Consider the following 13,882-nt stretch of genomic DNA (forward strand, 5'->3'; position numbering starts at 1 on the left):
CTGGTTTGGCCCGGATTTTGAGGAGTCTATGTCCAGAGCCACTCCCTGCCCTCACAGAGCTCACACCGCAGGTGGTAAAGATGTAATTAAACAAGACTGATCATTTGGCCACACAAGTATCAATAATAATTTCTACGTCAAAACACTCAGGATACGTACGAAGTCAAAACAAAACACCCAGGACAAACATTTGCAATTTACACACAAGAATAGGATCTTTAATATGTAAAGAGCTGTGAAGAATAAGAAAAACCCACGCCTACCTCAATGATGTGCTTCCAAGTACCTCACAGTTTGCCCACTAGCCACGAAGGTTCTAATGCCTACTCTGTCCTGCACACCCTTGGTTCTTCTAAGGAGTGCCTACGAGCCCACCCACTTGGCACCACCTCTCCTGAGCCGTGCCTGGGCTGCCCTATCGTCAGAATGTAGAGTTGCTGGTGTCTTCACCAGGGTTCTGCTTGGGTCATTGGTCCGTAAGTTCTTCTTTCCTCTGAATCCTCAGTGCATCACTTTCCCCAGGGGGCTGGGTGTGCAGTCTGGAGAGCTGGTTGGAGTGCTGCCTGAAGGGGCTTTGCTGACCTGAGCTGAAGGATCTGGCTGAAGTTCAGGACCCAGCTGCTGACCGTGCTTTTCCTCGCTAGCTGTGTGACTGTCTCGCCAACATCCTTCCGGGACAGCGGAGATGAGGACATGGGAAGGGGACACCTGTGAGACACCTGGCCACACACTCTGAGCAGGCAGTGGCAGCCTGGAGCCCCCGAGTGAAGCCACTGCTCTGACCCTTCCTCTGCTGGAATGCGACTCCATACACCTCAGGGGCACGCAGAGGGAGTGCAGCACCAGCAAGGGTCCTCTGCTGCCCACGCGGACGCTGACCAGGCCTACCCCGGTCCCGGCCAGACACAAGATTTCCAACAGCCATAGAGTGAGGGTCCAGGAGGGCAGTCGCCTAGGTAGGAAAGTGCGGCGGGAACTTCTGCAACACAGGCTGATGAAAGCGCAAATGAGCAAACAGGTCAGCCCCTTTCCAGTACATGTGGGTCCTCCCAGGTACCCACCCCTTGCCCTCACTGCTGCAGCTCGCCGTGCGGCCTGCGGGGGGCGCGCGCGCTCGGACTTGGAGCGCGCTCCCCGCCCATGGGCGTGGCCAGCCGGGACGGGACTGGCCTCCCATTCTGGGCGGGGCGTCCGGGCGCGTGGCGCTTCATGCGCATGCGCACTGGCGGCCCCGCGATGGCTGCGCCGGAGGAGTCGCTGAGGAGGCGGAAGGCCGGGAATGCGGGCCCCGAGCCTGGGTCTCCGCCGGGGCCGGGGCGCGACCCCGTGGGCTGTTCGGCCCGTCTCCGAGCGGGCACTTTCTGGCTGACCAGGATCGTGCTCCTGAGGGCCCTCGCTTTCATTTACTGTGAGTCCGCGGGGCCCGGAGCTCCCGTCACTGTTGCCCCTTCGCACGAGCCCTCGTCCCCGAGAGCGTCCTCCACCCCGGGACAGTCCCCGCCCCCCCGACCAAGACGCCCCTCCCCCCTGGACTCTTTAGCCCCCCTCCACCCCACCCCGTCTCCCCTTCCCCCGGAACGTCCCCCTCCCCTCAGGGCGCACCTCCCCCTGGGGCGTTCCTTTCCTCCAGGACGCTCCCCCCTCCAGGGCGCGCCTCTCCCCGGGACGCTCCTCCCCCTTGGGCGACCCTCCCCCCCCCAGGGCGCTCCCCCCCAACGCCCCTACCCCGGAGACGTGCATCTCCTCTCCAGGGCGCCCCACACCCCGGGACGCTCCTCCCCCTTGGGCGACCCTTCCCCCCCCCCCAAGGCGCTTCTCCCAACGCCCCTACTCCGGAGACGTGCCTCTCCCTTCCAGGGCGCTCCTCACCCCGGGACGCTCCTCCCCGTGGGGCGTCCCGCTCCCCCACCCCGCGACGCTCTCCCAAGGACGCCGCTTCTGGGGGCGTCTCTCCCCATAGGATGCTTCTCATCGCCCCCCTACGCCCCTCCCCCCTGGCCGTGCCCCTCCCCTCTAGGGCGCTCCTCTCCCTCTGGCGACCCTCCCTACAGGGCGCTCTTCCTCGACGCCCCATTCCCCGGGACTCCCTTCTCTGCCGTAGCCTCCCCCGCCTACGTTCCCCCCGTTGCCTCTCCCCCTGGGTCGTACCTCTCCCCTCCAGGGCACCCCTCCCCCCGGATACACACCCACATGCTCCACCCGAAGCCCCTCTCTCTGGGACACTCCTCCTCCCCCCCCCACGCCACCAGACGCTCCCCGACCCCGGGGCGCCCCCCAACTCTTTATCCCCCTCCAGTCGCCGGATGCCCCTCCCCCCGGGGTGCTTTCCCCCCAGAGCCCCTCCCACAGGCCCCTTCCAGAGGGTTACACAGTAGAGGCCCCCCCTTCCCCCCCCCCCCCCCCCCGTGGGGTGAGGTCTGGAGAGGTGGAGCTTCGGAGGGGGGGAGGTGACGGTGCTCGCAGGTAACTTCACCTGCCCCCTGCCCTGACTTCAGCACTTCCCAGAGCCAGGTTCCCCAGTTGGCCTGGGCAGGGCGTGGGGGCGGGGCGGGGGGGGGGCATCTGCCCAGGAGATCGGCCAGGGCCAGCCGAGGGACGCTGCTACGGAGCCTGTCCTTTAGCCACATGCCCCTCCCACTCACGAGCTGCACAGAGCTGCACGTCGGCCGGCCATGGGCAGCCCCTTGCACAGCCAGGGAGCCTGTGAGTAGAGGCCAAGCTGAGCCCCAGGCCTCACTTCTGCTCCTTCTTGGCACCGTGGAGACTTCGGGAGCAGGTGAAACTTGAGCCCTAGCCCTCACTTGACCAGGCTGGGAGCCTCTGGGCCCTCAGCTGCGCAGAGCCCACAGCAGCCCTGGCCCCAGAGGTTGAGGCCTGTCTGCACCAAACGCACCTCCCCGCCCCAGCCGCTGCACCCTCAAGGGCGCAAGAGCCCTGAGTCCGAGAGCAGTGTTAGAAGTCTGTAGCAGTGGGACACAAACTCTTATCCTCAAACCAACCTGGGGACCAGGCTGAAATGGCCTGGACAAGCCGGTGGTCTCTGCTAGAGGGATCCAGAGGGTGCTGGTCCCTGGCATTATTGGCCTAGACCACGCTGGGGGCACTGAATATCTCAGCTTCATTTCTAAAGCACTTTCCTCTCCCCGAGGAAGCAGCAGTGTCCTTCCAGAAACACTGAACAGTGGGGTGCACCCAAGGAGGGTGAGGGTGGCTTTTGCGTCTCATGGCGAACAGTGGACATCAGGCTTTCTGGAGCGATTCGGTGGACTGTGGGGTCCCCAGTGTGGGCTTTCCACCATGCCTCCCTCTCTTTTGTTACTGTAAAAATAGTTCTTGCCAGCCTTGCTTTGTCCTCCAGTTTTACATAGTTGTTCTGAATAAGCTGTCACTTAGCAAAAGACAAGCGAAGACAGTTCCCGGAGGAGGCTTTAGTAGACTGTTACCGGGGAGCCTGTAGCCCTGGCAGAGAGCAAGCTTGCTAACACCAGCCTCAGGCTTTCTGGTGAGCGGGGCTGCCTTTGATCTCCACGGGGATCCTCTGCTCGTTCTTGAGGAGACAGTTCTGAGCTGCTGGGTCGCATACGTTTTGAGCCCTGTGCTGAGCACAGAACCACTTGCTTTGAGACATGCGTTTTTTCCTATCTTTTCTCTATATTTGGAATAGAGTCAGTGTTTTTCAGTTACATGAAGGAACTGGTTTCCCATCTTCCATTGACAAGGTTCTCTGACAGATGGCCCTGGGCAAGTGGGCACGCCTCTTGCATTGGTCTCTTTCTAGAGGGTTCCGGATCTTTCTGGTAGCATGAGCTACCTCGGAGTTTCTGAAGTCCCAGGGTTTTTCATGATGCCATAGGGGCTGTCCACACATTTCACTTGATGTTGAATTTTATAGTTGCCCTTGCGGACTCCTGACCCACAAGGCTGAATGACGCACCTCTGCCCCGTGCTTCATTCTCTGCACATGTGAGAGGTTCTTAAAACACTGTCTTTAGTCTACCTGTTCATCCACCTGTGAGCTTGCAGCCGGGACAGTGTTCTATTTATACTTCTACCCTCCATCTAGGGGCATTTCCTGCTTCATAGAATTTCCTTATTGCCTAGTCTTTATCTTTACTCTTTGTCCCCACGGGATACTTTTCCACCTGTGTCCCCCTTCCCTCCCCGTCCCCAGCCACTTGGTGTGGACACTCGGGACACAGACGCTTGGTGTGGACACTCGGGACACAGACGGCCCACCCCAAAGGCCCCCTGACTCCCTCTGGGTTGTATTCACAATTCTTCAGATCTCATATTGCCGTCTTTTTTCTTTTATTCTCTCTTTTTGCTGGGATTTATCCCCAAACAACTTTTCAAGAAAGAATTTGGAGGTGAACTTTGTGTGTTTTTCTTGCACCCGTGGGAATTATTGATTTGCCTCGGTCTTCCATTCTCAGTCAGAGCAGGTTGTCTCAGAACTTTTTGGGTTGATGATGAGAAGTCTTCACACAGCCTGACCCCTGCTCTTCCCCAGATGCCTAAACAGAAATGCTTTCATTCTTTTTTTTTTTTTTTTTAAGATTTCATTTATTAGAGAGAGCAGGAGTGAGGTGAGTGGCAGAGAGAGAAGCAGACTCCCCGCTGAGCAGGGAGCCTGATGCAGGGCTATGCCAGACTGATGACATGAGCCAAAGGCAGACACTTAGCCAACTGAGTTACCCAAGCGCCCCAACACTTTCATTTTTCTACTGACACACTCTGACACCAAATGTGGTGGGGGGGGATTCCTCACAGGCAGTTCTGACACTATCTGCCCGGCATGGGTGCAGAACCACCCCCCCTCCCCAGGCTGAGGGCCCGGTCCCACGAGACCGCCCCCACTCCAGATGGCACTCACACACCCAGGCTGTCAGCAGCCGTAAGTCAGGGTTCTCATGACCCCCTTCTCGAGCACCGTAGTTTGCTGGAACAGCTCACAGAACTCAGGGAAACACCTTACTTATGGTTACTGGTTCATCATCAAGGATATGACACGGGAACAGCAGATGGAAGACACCCACAGGAGGGGTGTGGGGGGGGTGTGGTGGCAGGGAAGGAGCATGGAGCTGCAAAGCCCTGCCCAGTCTGCTGTCTCTAGATCCCTGTGTGTCCAAACACCCCAGTGGTTCCCAAATATGCCCCATTCGGGGACCCCTGTCCCATCAAGCCTCCCAGCTTGCCTGGAGCCTGCCTGAGAAGCCACTTCACGAAGCTAAGTGAAGGTCTGTTGGAAAAGATGGGCCCCTCCCAGGCCCTGTGGACCCTGCTGCTGTGACTGCCCTGGTCCACTGAGTGTCCACAAGTGGTGATGTAGGGGTCTCCAGAGGGGGTTCCTAGCACTGTGGAACAGAGTGATGTAGGAAAGATGTTAGGGTTCGAAGCCCACAGCCAGGAAGGAATTCTTGAGACATCTTTGGTGCAAAAAAGTTCGTTTTATTAAAGCACAGGGGGCAGGTAACTTGTGGGCAGAAAGAGCTGCACCGGGGTCATGAGGGGCGGCCAGTTATATGCTTTCAAGTCGGGACGGGGTTAAGGACAGTGTAAGTCTCCCAGAAATTTTGGAAACAAGGTTTCCAGGATCCGGAGGGGGCTACCTATTATTAGGAAAAGGTCATTTATTACCATCTAATAAACCCTCAGTCACGAGACCCTTCAGATGTATATCGGTGGGTCATACGCTTGGGGGATCTTGGGGCGGGGGTAGAGAGAAAGGAAGTTTCAAAGGAATTTTTTATGTTAAAGTAGACTTAGAGGGCCCTGGGGCGGGGGTCAGGCTAGGATGGCCTTTTGCCCTTAGCAGAGTGTCCACATGGAGCCAGTTGCGTCCCTAGAGGAAGGTTACTCTGCCTGTTTCGAGGACTTGTCAGTACGCTGCGGGTAGTTACGGAAATGTCATAATTTCTCTTCTGCCCTTGTTTCCCCCATCACAGGGGACGTTACACGTAAGCAGATTGCACATCTCAGTTTCCCACTGTTACCTTGGAGTCCCTGGAGCAACATTTCTTTGAAAATCCTACTTCTGAAGGGTCTCAAGGCTAGTTTTGGTCCAACTCTAATTCCTGCTTTTGCTTCACACGCATGTTTTGTGCAGTTGCTCTGTTGGCTTTCCTTATTTCTGTTACACGTGCTAGAGTTTTATTACTTCTCGCCCCTGACCAGCGGTTGCTCTTTGAGGTGAGTCTACACTGTACTTTCTAGAGACAGAAGCTTGTTGCCCTCCTGGTCTGGGCACACGACGTCACCCCACCCCCACCCGGGGCTCCTGCTGCTCAGACAGCACCGAAGGGGCATCACACTGGCACTGGCAGAACTCTTAGGTGTCCTTCGGAAATTTTGAGGAGAAAAATGGAACCAATTGCAAGAGCTTCATTGTATGTAGTTGTGAGATTTCACCAGTTCTGAGAGTTCATGGAAATTAGCTCTTGTTCTGCGCTCCTTGCATTCTAATGAAATGCTCTGCTTAGTTTTACAAGGTTCCCTGTAAAACGCTTCCAGGTTGTTTAAGAAGCAAGTAACACTGCCTCCTTCTGAGCTCTCCGTAGCACATGCCTCTGACGAAAGAGCACTGGGTGTTACTGTGCCGAGGCCCAGAATTTAACCACACTCAATAAAAACCAGCCAGCCGAGAATGGCATTTGGGGATGATTCTGTTTTAATTTTATAGCAATTCATCTGAATGGGAGAGAAAACTAAATTTGTGTTCTCTAAAGAAAATATTTGCAGACAACCTTGATAATGCATATTTAGGTAATCTGCTCACCTCTCCTAGATCAGTGTCTGGGTTTCCCCCATACCCCCACCCCCAGTGAGTGGCTGAGGGAACCTCCCTGCCTAGGCCCTGTCTCCTGCCTTCCTGGGCTGGGGGAGGGGCGTGTATCCTGCCTTCTTCCTGGGCTGGGGTGGGGGTCTGTCTCCTGCCTCCTAGGGTGAGGGTGGGGGGCAGACTCCTGCCTTCCTGGGATTGGGGGCGGGTAGGGCTGACTTCTGCTTTCCTAGGGTGGGGGTAGGGGCTGACTAAGCCTTTGTAGGTGCTATTGGTTTAGTTTTTGAGATGCTATGATATTTTGACAGTTTTGCTTCTTCTTTCTACTCAGCCATTTCTATAACAGGAATGGAAATTGAAATAGGTTTTCTTTTCTGAAATTTTAATCCAAGCTTTGTTCATTGTTTCCTGATGAGATAGGAAGCTTCCTATGCTTCTTGCCTTAGAATTGCTTTTTAAAACTAATTGGTGAGGGGCACCTGGCTGGCTCAGTCAGTTGAGCATCTGCGTTTGGCTCTGGTTGTGACCTCAGGTCCTGGGATCAAGCCCCATTTGGGGCTCCCTGCTCAGCGGGGAGTCTGCTTCTTCCTCTGCCTCCCCCCCTCCACTCGTGTGTGCTCTCTCTCTTTCTCTCTCAAATAAATAAATACAGTCTTTTTAAAGAAGAGCTAATTGGTGAGACCAGGGCTCCCTGGTGTCTCAGTCAGTGGAGCATCCGACTCTTCATCTTGGGGTTATGAGCTCAAGCCCCATGTTGGGCATAAAGATTACTTAAAAAAAAAAAAAAAGTCCTAAAACTGATTGGTTAGATCAAATCTTGTTTTCCTTCCCTGGCAATGAAGTGTGAATTGTGGTTGCAGGGAGGAAGGACCTGCCTCTGTTCGTCATTGCTAATTAGGTCCCCCGTGCGCTTGAGCCCCAGGGTTCTGGAATGGGCCACAGCAGCCTAAGTCAGGGGGGAGACAGGCTGGGCGCCACCTAGGGGAGCACCGCTGTGGAGGTGCCCTCGAAGGTCAGCAGCATGGGGACTTGGTTGGCTTCTGCCCGAGGCGGAGGCAGGTGAGGGAGAAGAGCGCCAGCGTGTGCTCCGCTGCCCTCCCACTGACCCTCTGTGGTTGGGTGGTGGGCTTTCGCCCTCAGGTGACTCACAGCCAGTGCCCCTTCCACGACCAGTGCCTGCCCCTTGGCCTCCCGTGGTCATGTGAGGGTCAGGCCTCACTTCTCTTTCTCCGCTGCTGTGAGCTGCATATGGCGTGCTTTCAAGAAACGTGGATGGAAAAAACCCAACCTATTAAGCAAACTCCGGACTTTATTGGGATTTCCCACCAGTGCCCCTTCCCGCCCCAGGGCCCCTCCCGGGGCCACACTGCACTTGGCCGCCTCGTCTCCTTCGTCCCCGTCCCCTCTGGTCTGTGGCAGTCCGTAGGACTTCCCTGGCTTTTTGTGACCTTGCTCGTTTTGAGCAGTTCTGGTGCCATATTTGGTCCGATGCCCTTCATGTTGGGTTTGTCTGGTGTTTCTCGGGATGAGACGGGTCACAGAGGCAAGGTGCCCTTGTCACCAGATCGGGTGCCCGAGTCCACACGACTCGCCGCGGAGGATGCCGACCTGGATTACCTGGTGAAGGTGTTTCCAGGTGTCTCCTCCCGTCTGTTCCCTGTCCCGTGGAAGCCGCGCCCTGGGCCCAGCCCGAGCCCCACGGGAGGGAGGACTCGGCACCACCCTGGGAGGGGGATCTCCACATATCACTGGGAATTTCTCTGTGAGGAAGGTTCGCGTCTCCTCTGCACGTCTTCACCAGTCCGCACGTTGAGTGAGGCTCTGGGTTACATCCCAAGCTGTTCCTTCCTGTGGTTTCAGACTGTCCGGCTCCAGTCAGCACTGCTGCGTCCCCCGCCCCGCCTGTGCCCCTGCCTCTGCTGCCTGCCCTCCTGCTGCAGCTCGCCCCGCCTGTGTTTCCCCACCATTTCTCCAGGGGTCGCTTCTTTACTGGGAAGTGGTGTTAGGGACCCAGATCTGCATGCCGGTAGGGCCCGATGTCATGTGTGGTCCTTCACATCTGGTTGTCTCCCGCACATCCATCTGAATGTCCGCTAGGGTTAACATGAATTCATACTGGCTTCTCCGGTGCTAATCCAGGACGCAGGTTAGGTGCGCGCCTTCCTTCCTTGCTTCTCCAGAACTTCCTTGTCTCACGGTGGGAATCTTGCCCCGCCATGCTTTGTTTGCTCCACCCACGGCACGTGCAAAGCAGTTTCAGAATTGTTCGCACGCGCCGTGAGAAAAACCAACTGGACTGCAGGGTTTCTCAACCATTCCTTTGGTATTTGTCCTTACAGTTCTCACTCAAAGCATTTTCTGGAGTTACTCAGGCCAGCCCTCCCTTCCCCCTTCTGCACAGTGTGGTCGTGTTAGACGTCTGCCATAGAGTGTCATTCATGTGTCACAATCTGCATTCCATCCTGGCATCCTCTGACCTGCGGGCTGGCTTGTTTCGATAGTTTGTAAACATTAAAGTTCATTTTTTGTGACATACAGTTCTATGTGTTTTGACAAATGCATGCTTACCCATCTCCCTGGCACTATACAGAGTGGTTGTGTCCCCCCCAACTTCCCCTGTGCATGTAGTCACCTGCCCCCTCCAGCTCCCTGCACGGCCGCTGTCGTCCATGCTCTGCCCCCGTGGCTTTGCCTTTTCTAGTATAGAAGGAATCCTAGAGTATGTAGCCTTTGGGTCTGGATTCTGTTAGAAAAGGGCATTTATGATCCTTCCGTGCTGTGGTGTGAGTCAGTGGCTGGTGTTATTTTCTCCCCACTGTTACCACATTGTAGGCATGCACCACCTGTGTTTATGTTTACTCCCACGCTGGGGGGCCTCTGTGTTGTTTCCCACGTTAGCAGTTGTGAACCAAGCCCCTGTTTGCTCCATTTGCATGCAGGCTTTTGTGGAAATGGAAGTTTGCAGTTCACGTGGGCAAATACCTAAGTGTATAATTTCTGGGTCATATATGGTAAATCTGTGTTCAACTTTAGAAGAAACTGCCAATGCGTCGTCCACGGTGGCTGTAGCAGTTTTCCCACCAGCAACGAATGTCTGTGGTTCTGAATCCCCTGGAGCATTTGGTATTTTCAGGTTTTCAGATTTTGCCTATCGTGACAGGTGTGTGGTAAGATTGCATGGGGGCTTTAATTGGCATTTCTCCAGTAAATGATATTTAGCATCTTTTCTGTGTTTATTTACCATCTGTGTATCTTAATTGTGTGAAACAGATGACTTCCGTGTCCACATATTTTGCCCACTTTAAACACTGGGTCGTTTGTTTCTTTATTCTTGAATTTTTAAAAAGTACTTTAATATTCTGGATACAAGTCCTTTATCAGATCCTTTATGTGGTTTGTAAATATTTTCTCCCAATCTGTGGCTTGTCTTTTCATTCTCTTACAAATATCATTTACAGAGCGGGAGTTTTTCATTGGATGAAGTACAGTTTATCAGTTTTTTTCTTTCTTGGGTCACACTTGTGGTGTTGTGTCTGAAAACTCATTGCCACACCCAAGCCCCAGATTTTCTTTTAGAAGTTCTCTGCTTTTATACTTCACATTGAGGTCTGCGGTCCTTTGTGAGTAAATTTCAGTTGTAAGGTGTGAAATAGGTGTCTGGGCTCATCTCTTTGCTTATGGTCGTCCAGTTGTTCTGTGCCGTTGGTTGAAAAGATGACGTTCCTTCATTAAACTGTCTTTGTACTTCTGTCAGAGATCAGCGGGCTGTATTTGTGTGGGCCTATTCCTGGGCTCTGTGTCCGGTTCCATGACGTCCGGGTCCCTCCTTTTGCCAGTACCCCACTGTCCTGATTGCTGTAGCTTTGTAGTAACTCTTGCAACTGGGTAATACGAGTCCTCCAACTTTGTTCTTTCTCAGAATTATTTTGGCCATTCTAGTTCCTTTGCTTTTCCATATTCGTTTTAGACTTAGCTTGTCGATACCAACAGAAAAGCTTACTGGCTGTTTTGATGGAGGGATCAGCTTGGGGAGAACGGACATCTCTGTAATGCTGAATCTTCCAGTCCACAAATATGATGTATCTCTCCACTTATGTAGATCTTCTTTGGTTCCTTTTGTTAGTGTTTTGTATGTTTTCTACATACAGATTCTGCGTGTATTTTGTTAGAGTTTTATCTATGTATTTTTGGGGGTTGCTATTTATTGTAATTAAGAAAAATTCAGATTACAGTTCATTGCTGATACATATGAATACAGTTGACTTTTATGTATCGCTCTTGTATTCTTTGACTTTGATAAACTCATTTTTTAGGTCCGAGAGGGGTTTTTGGTATATTTTTTGAGATTTTTCTACACAGGCCATCATATCATCTGTTAATAAAGACAGTTTCTTTCCAGTCTGTATGACTTTTACTTCTTTTGCTGGCCTCACCTTATGAGCTAGGATTTCCCATACACTGTTCAGTAGGGTGGTCAGATGTCCTTGTTTTGTTCCAGATCTTGGGGGAAGGGGCTGAAGTGCTGGCCAGAAGTCTGGTGCTGGCCGTCGGTGTCTCATAGCTGCCCTTATGGGCTGATGACGTTCCCTTCTGTTCCCAACATGCTGAAAGTTTTTACATGAGCGGCTGCTGAATTTTGTCACTGCTTTATCTTGTGTCTGTTGAGACTGTTGTACGATTTTTCTTCGTCTGGTAGTTTGGTGAATCACACTGATTTGTGAGTGTTGAACTAGCCTTGTATTTCTGGCATGCGATTCGTCATGATTTATTACCTATATTTCTTCTTTTGTGAGTTTTGGTAGTTTGTGTCTTTCAAGTAATTTGTCTGTTTCATCTGAGTTGCTGAGTTGACGATCCTTGAGCGATTTGTGGTGTTTCTTTATGGTCTTTTTAATGTCTGTGGGACCAATAGCGATGCTCCCTTCTCTGTTCTTGATACTGCCTCTCTCTTTTTCTTGATTAGTCTGGCTAGAGGTCTATCAGTTACCTTTTTGAAGAACCAACTTTTGGTTTTCTTGATTTTCTGTATTTTTTCTTGTTTTTAATTTCATTGATCTCCACTCTTCAGTTTTTCAAGGTTTCTTTCCTCCTGCTTGTTTTGTGTATCATTGCTATTTTTTTCTGATTCCTTAAAGTGGAAGTTTAGACTTGAGCCCTTTCTATCTTTCTCACATGAGTGCTTTACTGTAAGTTTCCCCTCAAGTGCTGCTTCAACAGCATCCTGAAATTTTTGATATATTGTGTTTTCAATTTTCATTCAATTAAAAAAATCTTATCATTTCGCTTGTGCTTTATTTTTTTAAAAGATTTTATTTATTTATTTGAGAGAGAGAGAGCACAGCAGGGGGAGCAGCAGAGGGAGAAGCAGACTCCCCGCTGAGCAGGGGACCCGACGTGTAATAGAGACCTTGCAGTGTGGCGTCCGGTCCTTCTGAGAGTGTGTTCCAACGTCTCCCTCCGGCCTTGGTGCTGTTTTCTCATAGGCTTTCCTTCATGTGCTTAGCTGATTGTGGCCGGTTTTGCTTTAGACTAGGGGTCGCACACGTTTCCAACCGTGAGCCTAAAGCGGTGTATGTGGAACTAGAGACTAAAGCACCACACGCTCAGCCCCATCCCTGCCCCGCGATGCCGCTGTGTCCGTCAGTGTGAGCGCTCCTGCAGCGGCGGCGGGGCGGGCGTCCCAGGCCATGTGTGTGGCGCTGCCCCAAGATGGCCTGTTGCTTGGCTCTTTCCCCTCGGTGGGCGTTGAGTTTCCCTGCTCTTCACGTTCACAGATGGGAATGCTGTCCTCTCTCTCCTGTCCTGTGGCATCCCTGTGCAAACACATCTGTGCCAACACTCAGTCTAGAGAATGCCAACTGCTCTTGTAGGGGTGGGACTTGAAGGCAACTAGCGGTTTGAATGCGGGCGATTGTGACTTCCACATGAGCTGTAGCCCGCCTGGGAGGGGCACCGCGGACCAGGCCCGTGGGCTGTCCGGACGTGTGTTATCATGACAAATGCTGAGTGCAGTCAGGGGTCCGTAACTGGCCGTTCACCTGTAACCACACGTGTGTGTGACACCAGCGTCTGTCTCACATACACACACACCCCATGTAGGTTTGTATGCGTGTACACATACAGCCTGGCTTCTCCGGATTGGGTCTTCCCGTGTTTCCCCCAGGATTTTGGAAATAGGACCTCTTGTGTCCCTTCTTTGACTCCAAACCATGGCTTGGACGCCCGCTCATCTTCTCGCCCAGCCAGACCCCCTCCTGCACGTGTCCACAGGTGGCCGTGCTCCTGCTCACGGTCCTTTGGTCTTTGTCTTCCAGTCGTGGCGTTCCTGGTGGCTTTCCATCAGAACAAGCAGCTGATCGGAGACCGGGGCCTGCTGCCCTGCCGCACGTACCTGAAGAGCGTACAGCAGTATTTTCGGGGCCCAGTCGGCTGGGACGCCGTGAGCTATGCGCCGACTGTGCTCTGGCTGCTGGACTGGTCACACATGGACTCCAACCTGGACGCCCTCGCACTTCTCGGGTTGGGCATCTCATCTTTCGTCCTGGTCACCGGCTGTGCCAATATGGTGCTCATGGCCACTCTCTGGGTTCTCTACATGTCCCTGGTCAACGTGGGACAGATCTGGTAAGCAGGAAGAACTGGAGTCCAGGCACACTGTGACTCGTGTCCTGGGCACGTCACAGGCTGCAGCACAAGCCAGAACCTCGTGGCAGCTGGGGAGACGCAGCAAGCTTGCTTCCTACGTGAACTCAGGGGACTGTCGTCACTTCAGTTAGGTGGTAGTAGAGTCTGCTGGTTGCCAGTAGACCAAAATCTAAGGAACTTTCTTCTTTGGGAATAATCGCGATTCTGTAGGGTGTGGCGTGGCCACCACCGAGAGAGCTCCCACAGTCGGCCTCCTGGGGCCGGGGAACCTGTGAGGTGGATGCAGGGTCCCTTCGTGAGCTCCTGGGAGTGCTCTGGTGGTGGGGGCTTGATTTGCAGGCTTGTTTCTTGTGCTCCTCCCAGCTCCAGCTCCTTCCTTGTTCAAGGGGAACCATTACCAGCTAGTGCCAGGAGTCACAGATCTGGTTGGCCCTGCTCCGGGTTGGCAGGGGGAGGAGA

The 13,882-nt window shown here is 53.4% G+C and overlaps 1 protein-coding gene across 1 annotated transcript in view; it reads left to right on the forward strand.

Moving 5' to 3' along the window:
• The first annotated feature begins 1,195 nt into the window (after window positions 1-1,195).
• The window catches only part of LOC148110553 (lipase maturation factor 1-like), a 46,638-nt gene continuing 33,951 nt past the window's right edge, over window positions 1,196-13,882 (forward strand). The window contains exons 1-2 of the mRNA XM_087853922.1: window positions 1,196-1,408; window positions 13,093-13,402. Of these exons, the coding sequence (XP_087710048.1) occupies window positions 1,210-1,408; window positions 13,093-13,402 (509 nt within the window). The 5' untranslated portion in view covers window positions 1,196-1,209. The remainder of the gene's footprint in view (window positions 1,409-13,092; window positions 13,403-13,882) is intronic.

Source organism: Ursus americanus, chromosome 2 (assembly GCF_024610735.1).
Source record: "Ursus americanus isolate L20-20 chromosome 2, mUrsAme1.1.p, whole genome shotgun sequence".
In the NCBI taxonomy this organism is placed as follows: Eukaryota; Metazoa; Chordata; class Mammalia; order Carnivora; family Ursidae; genus Ursus; species Ursus americanus.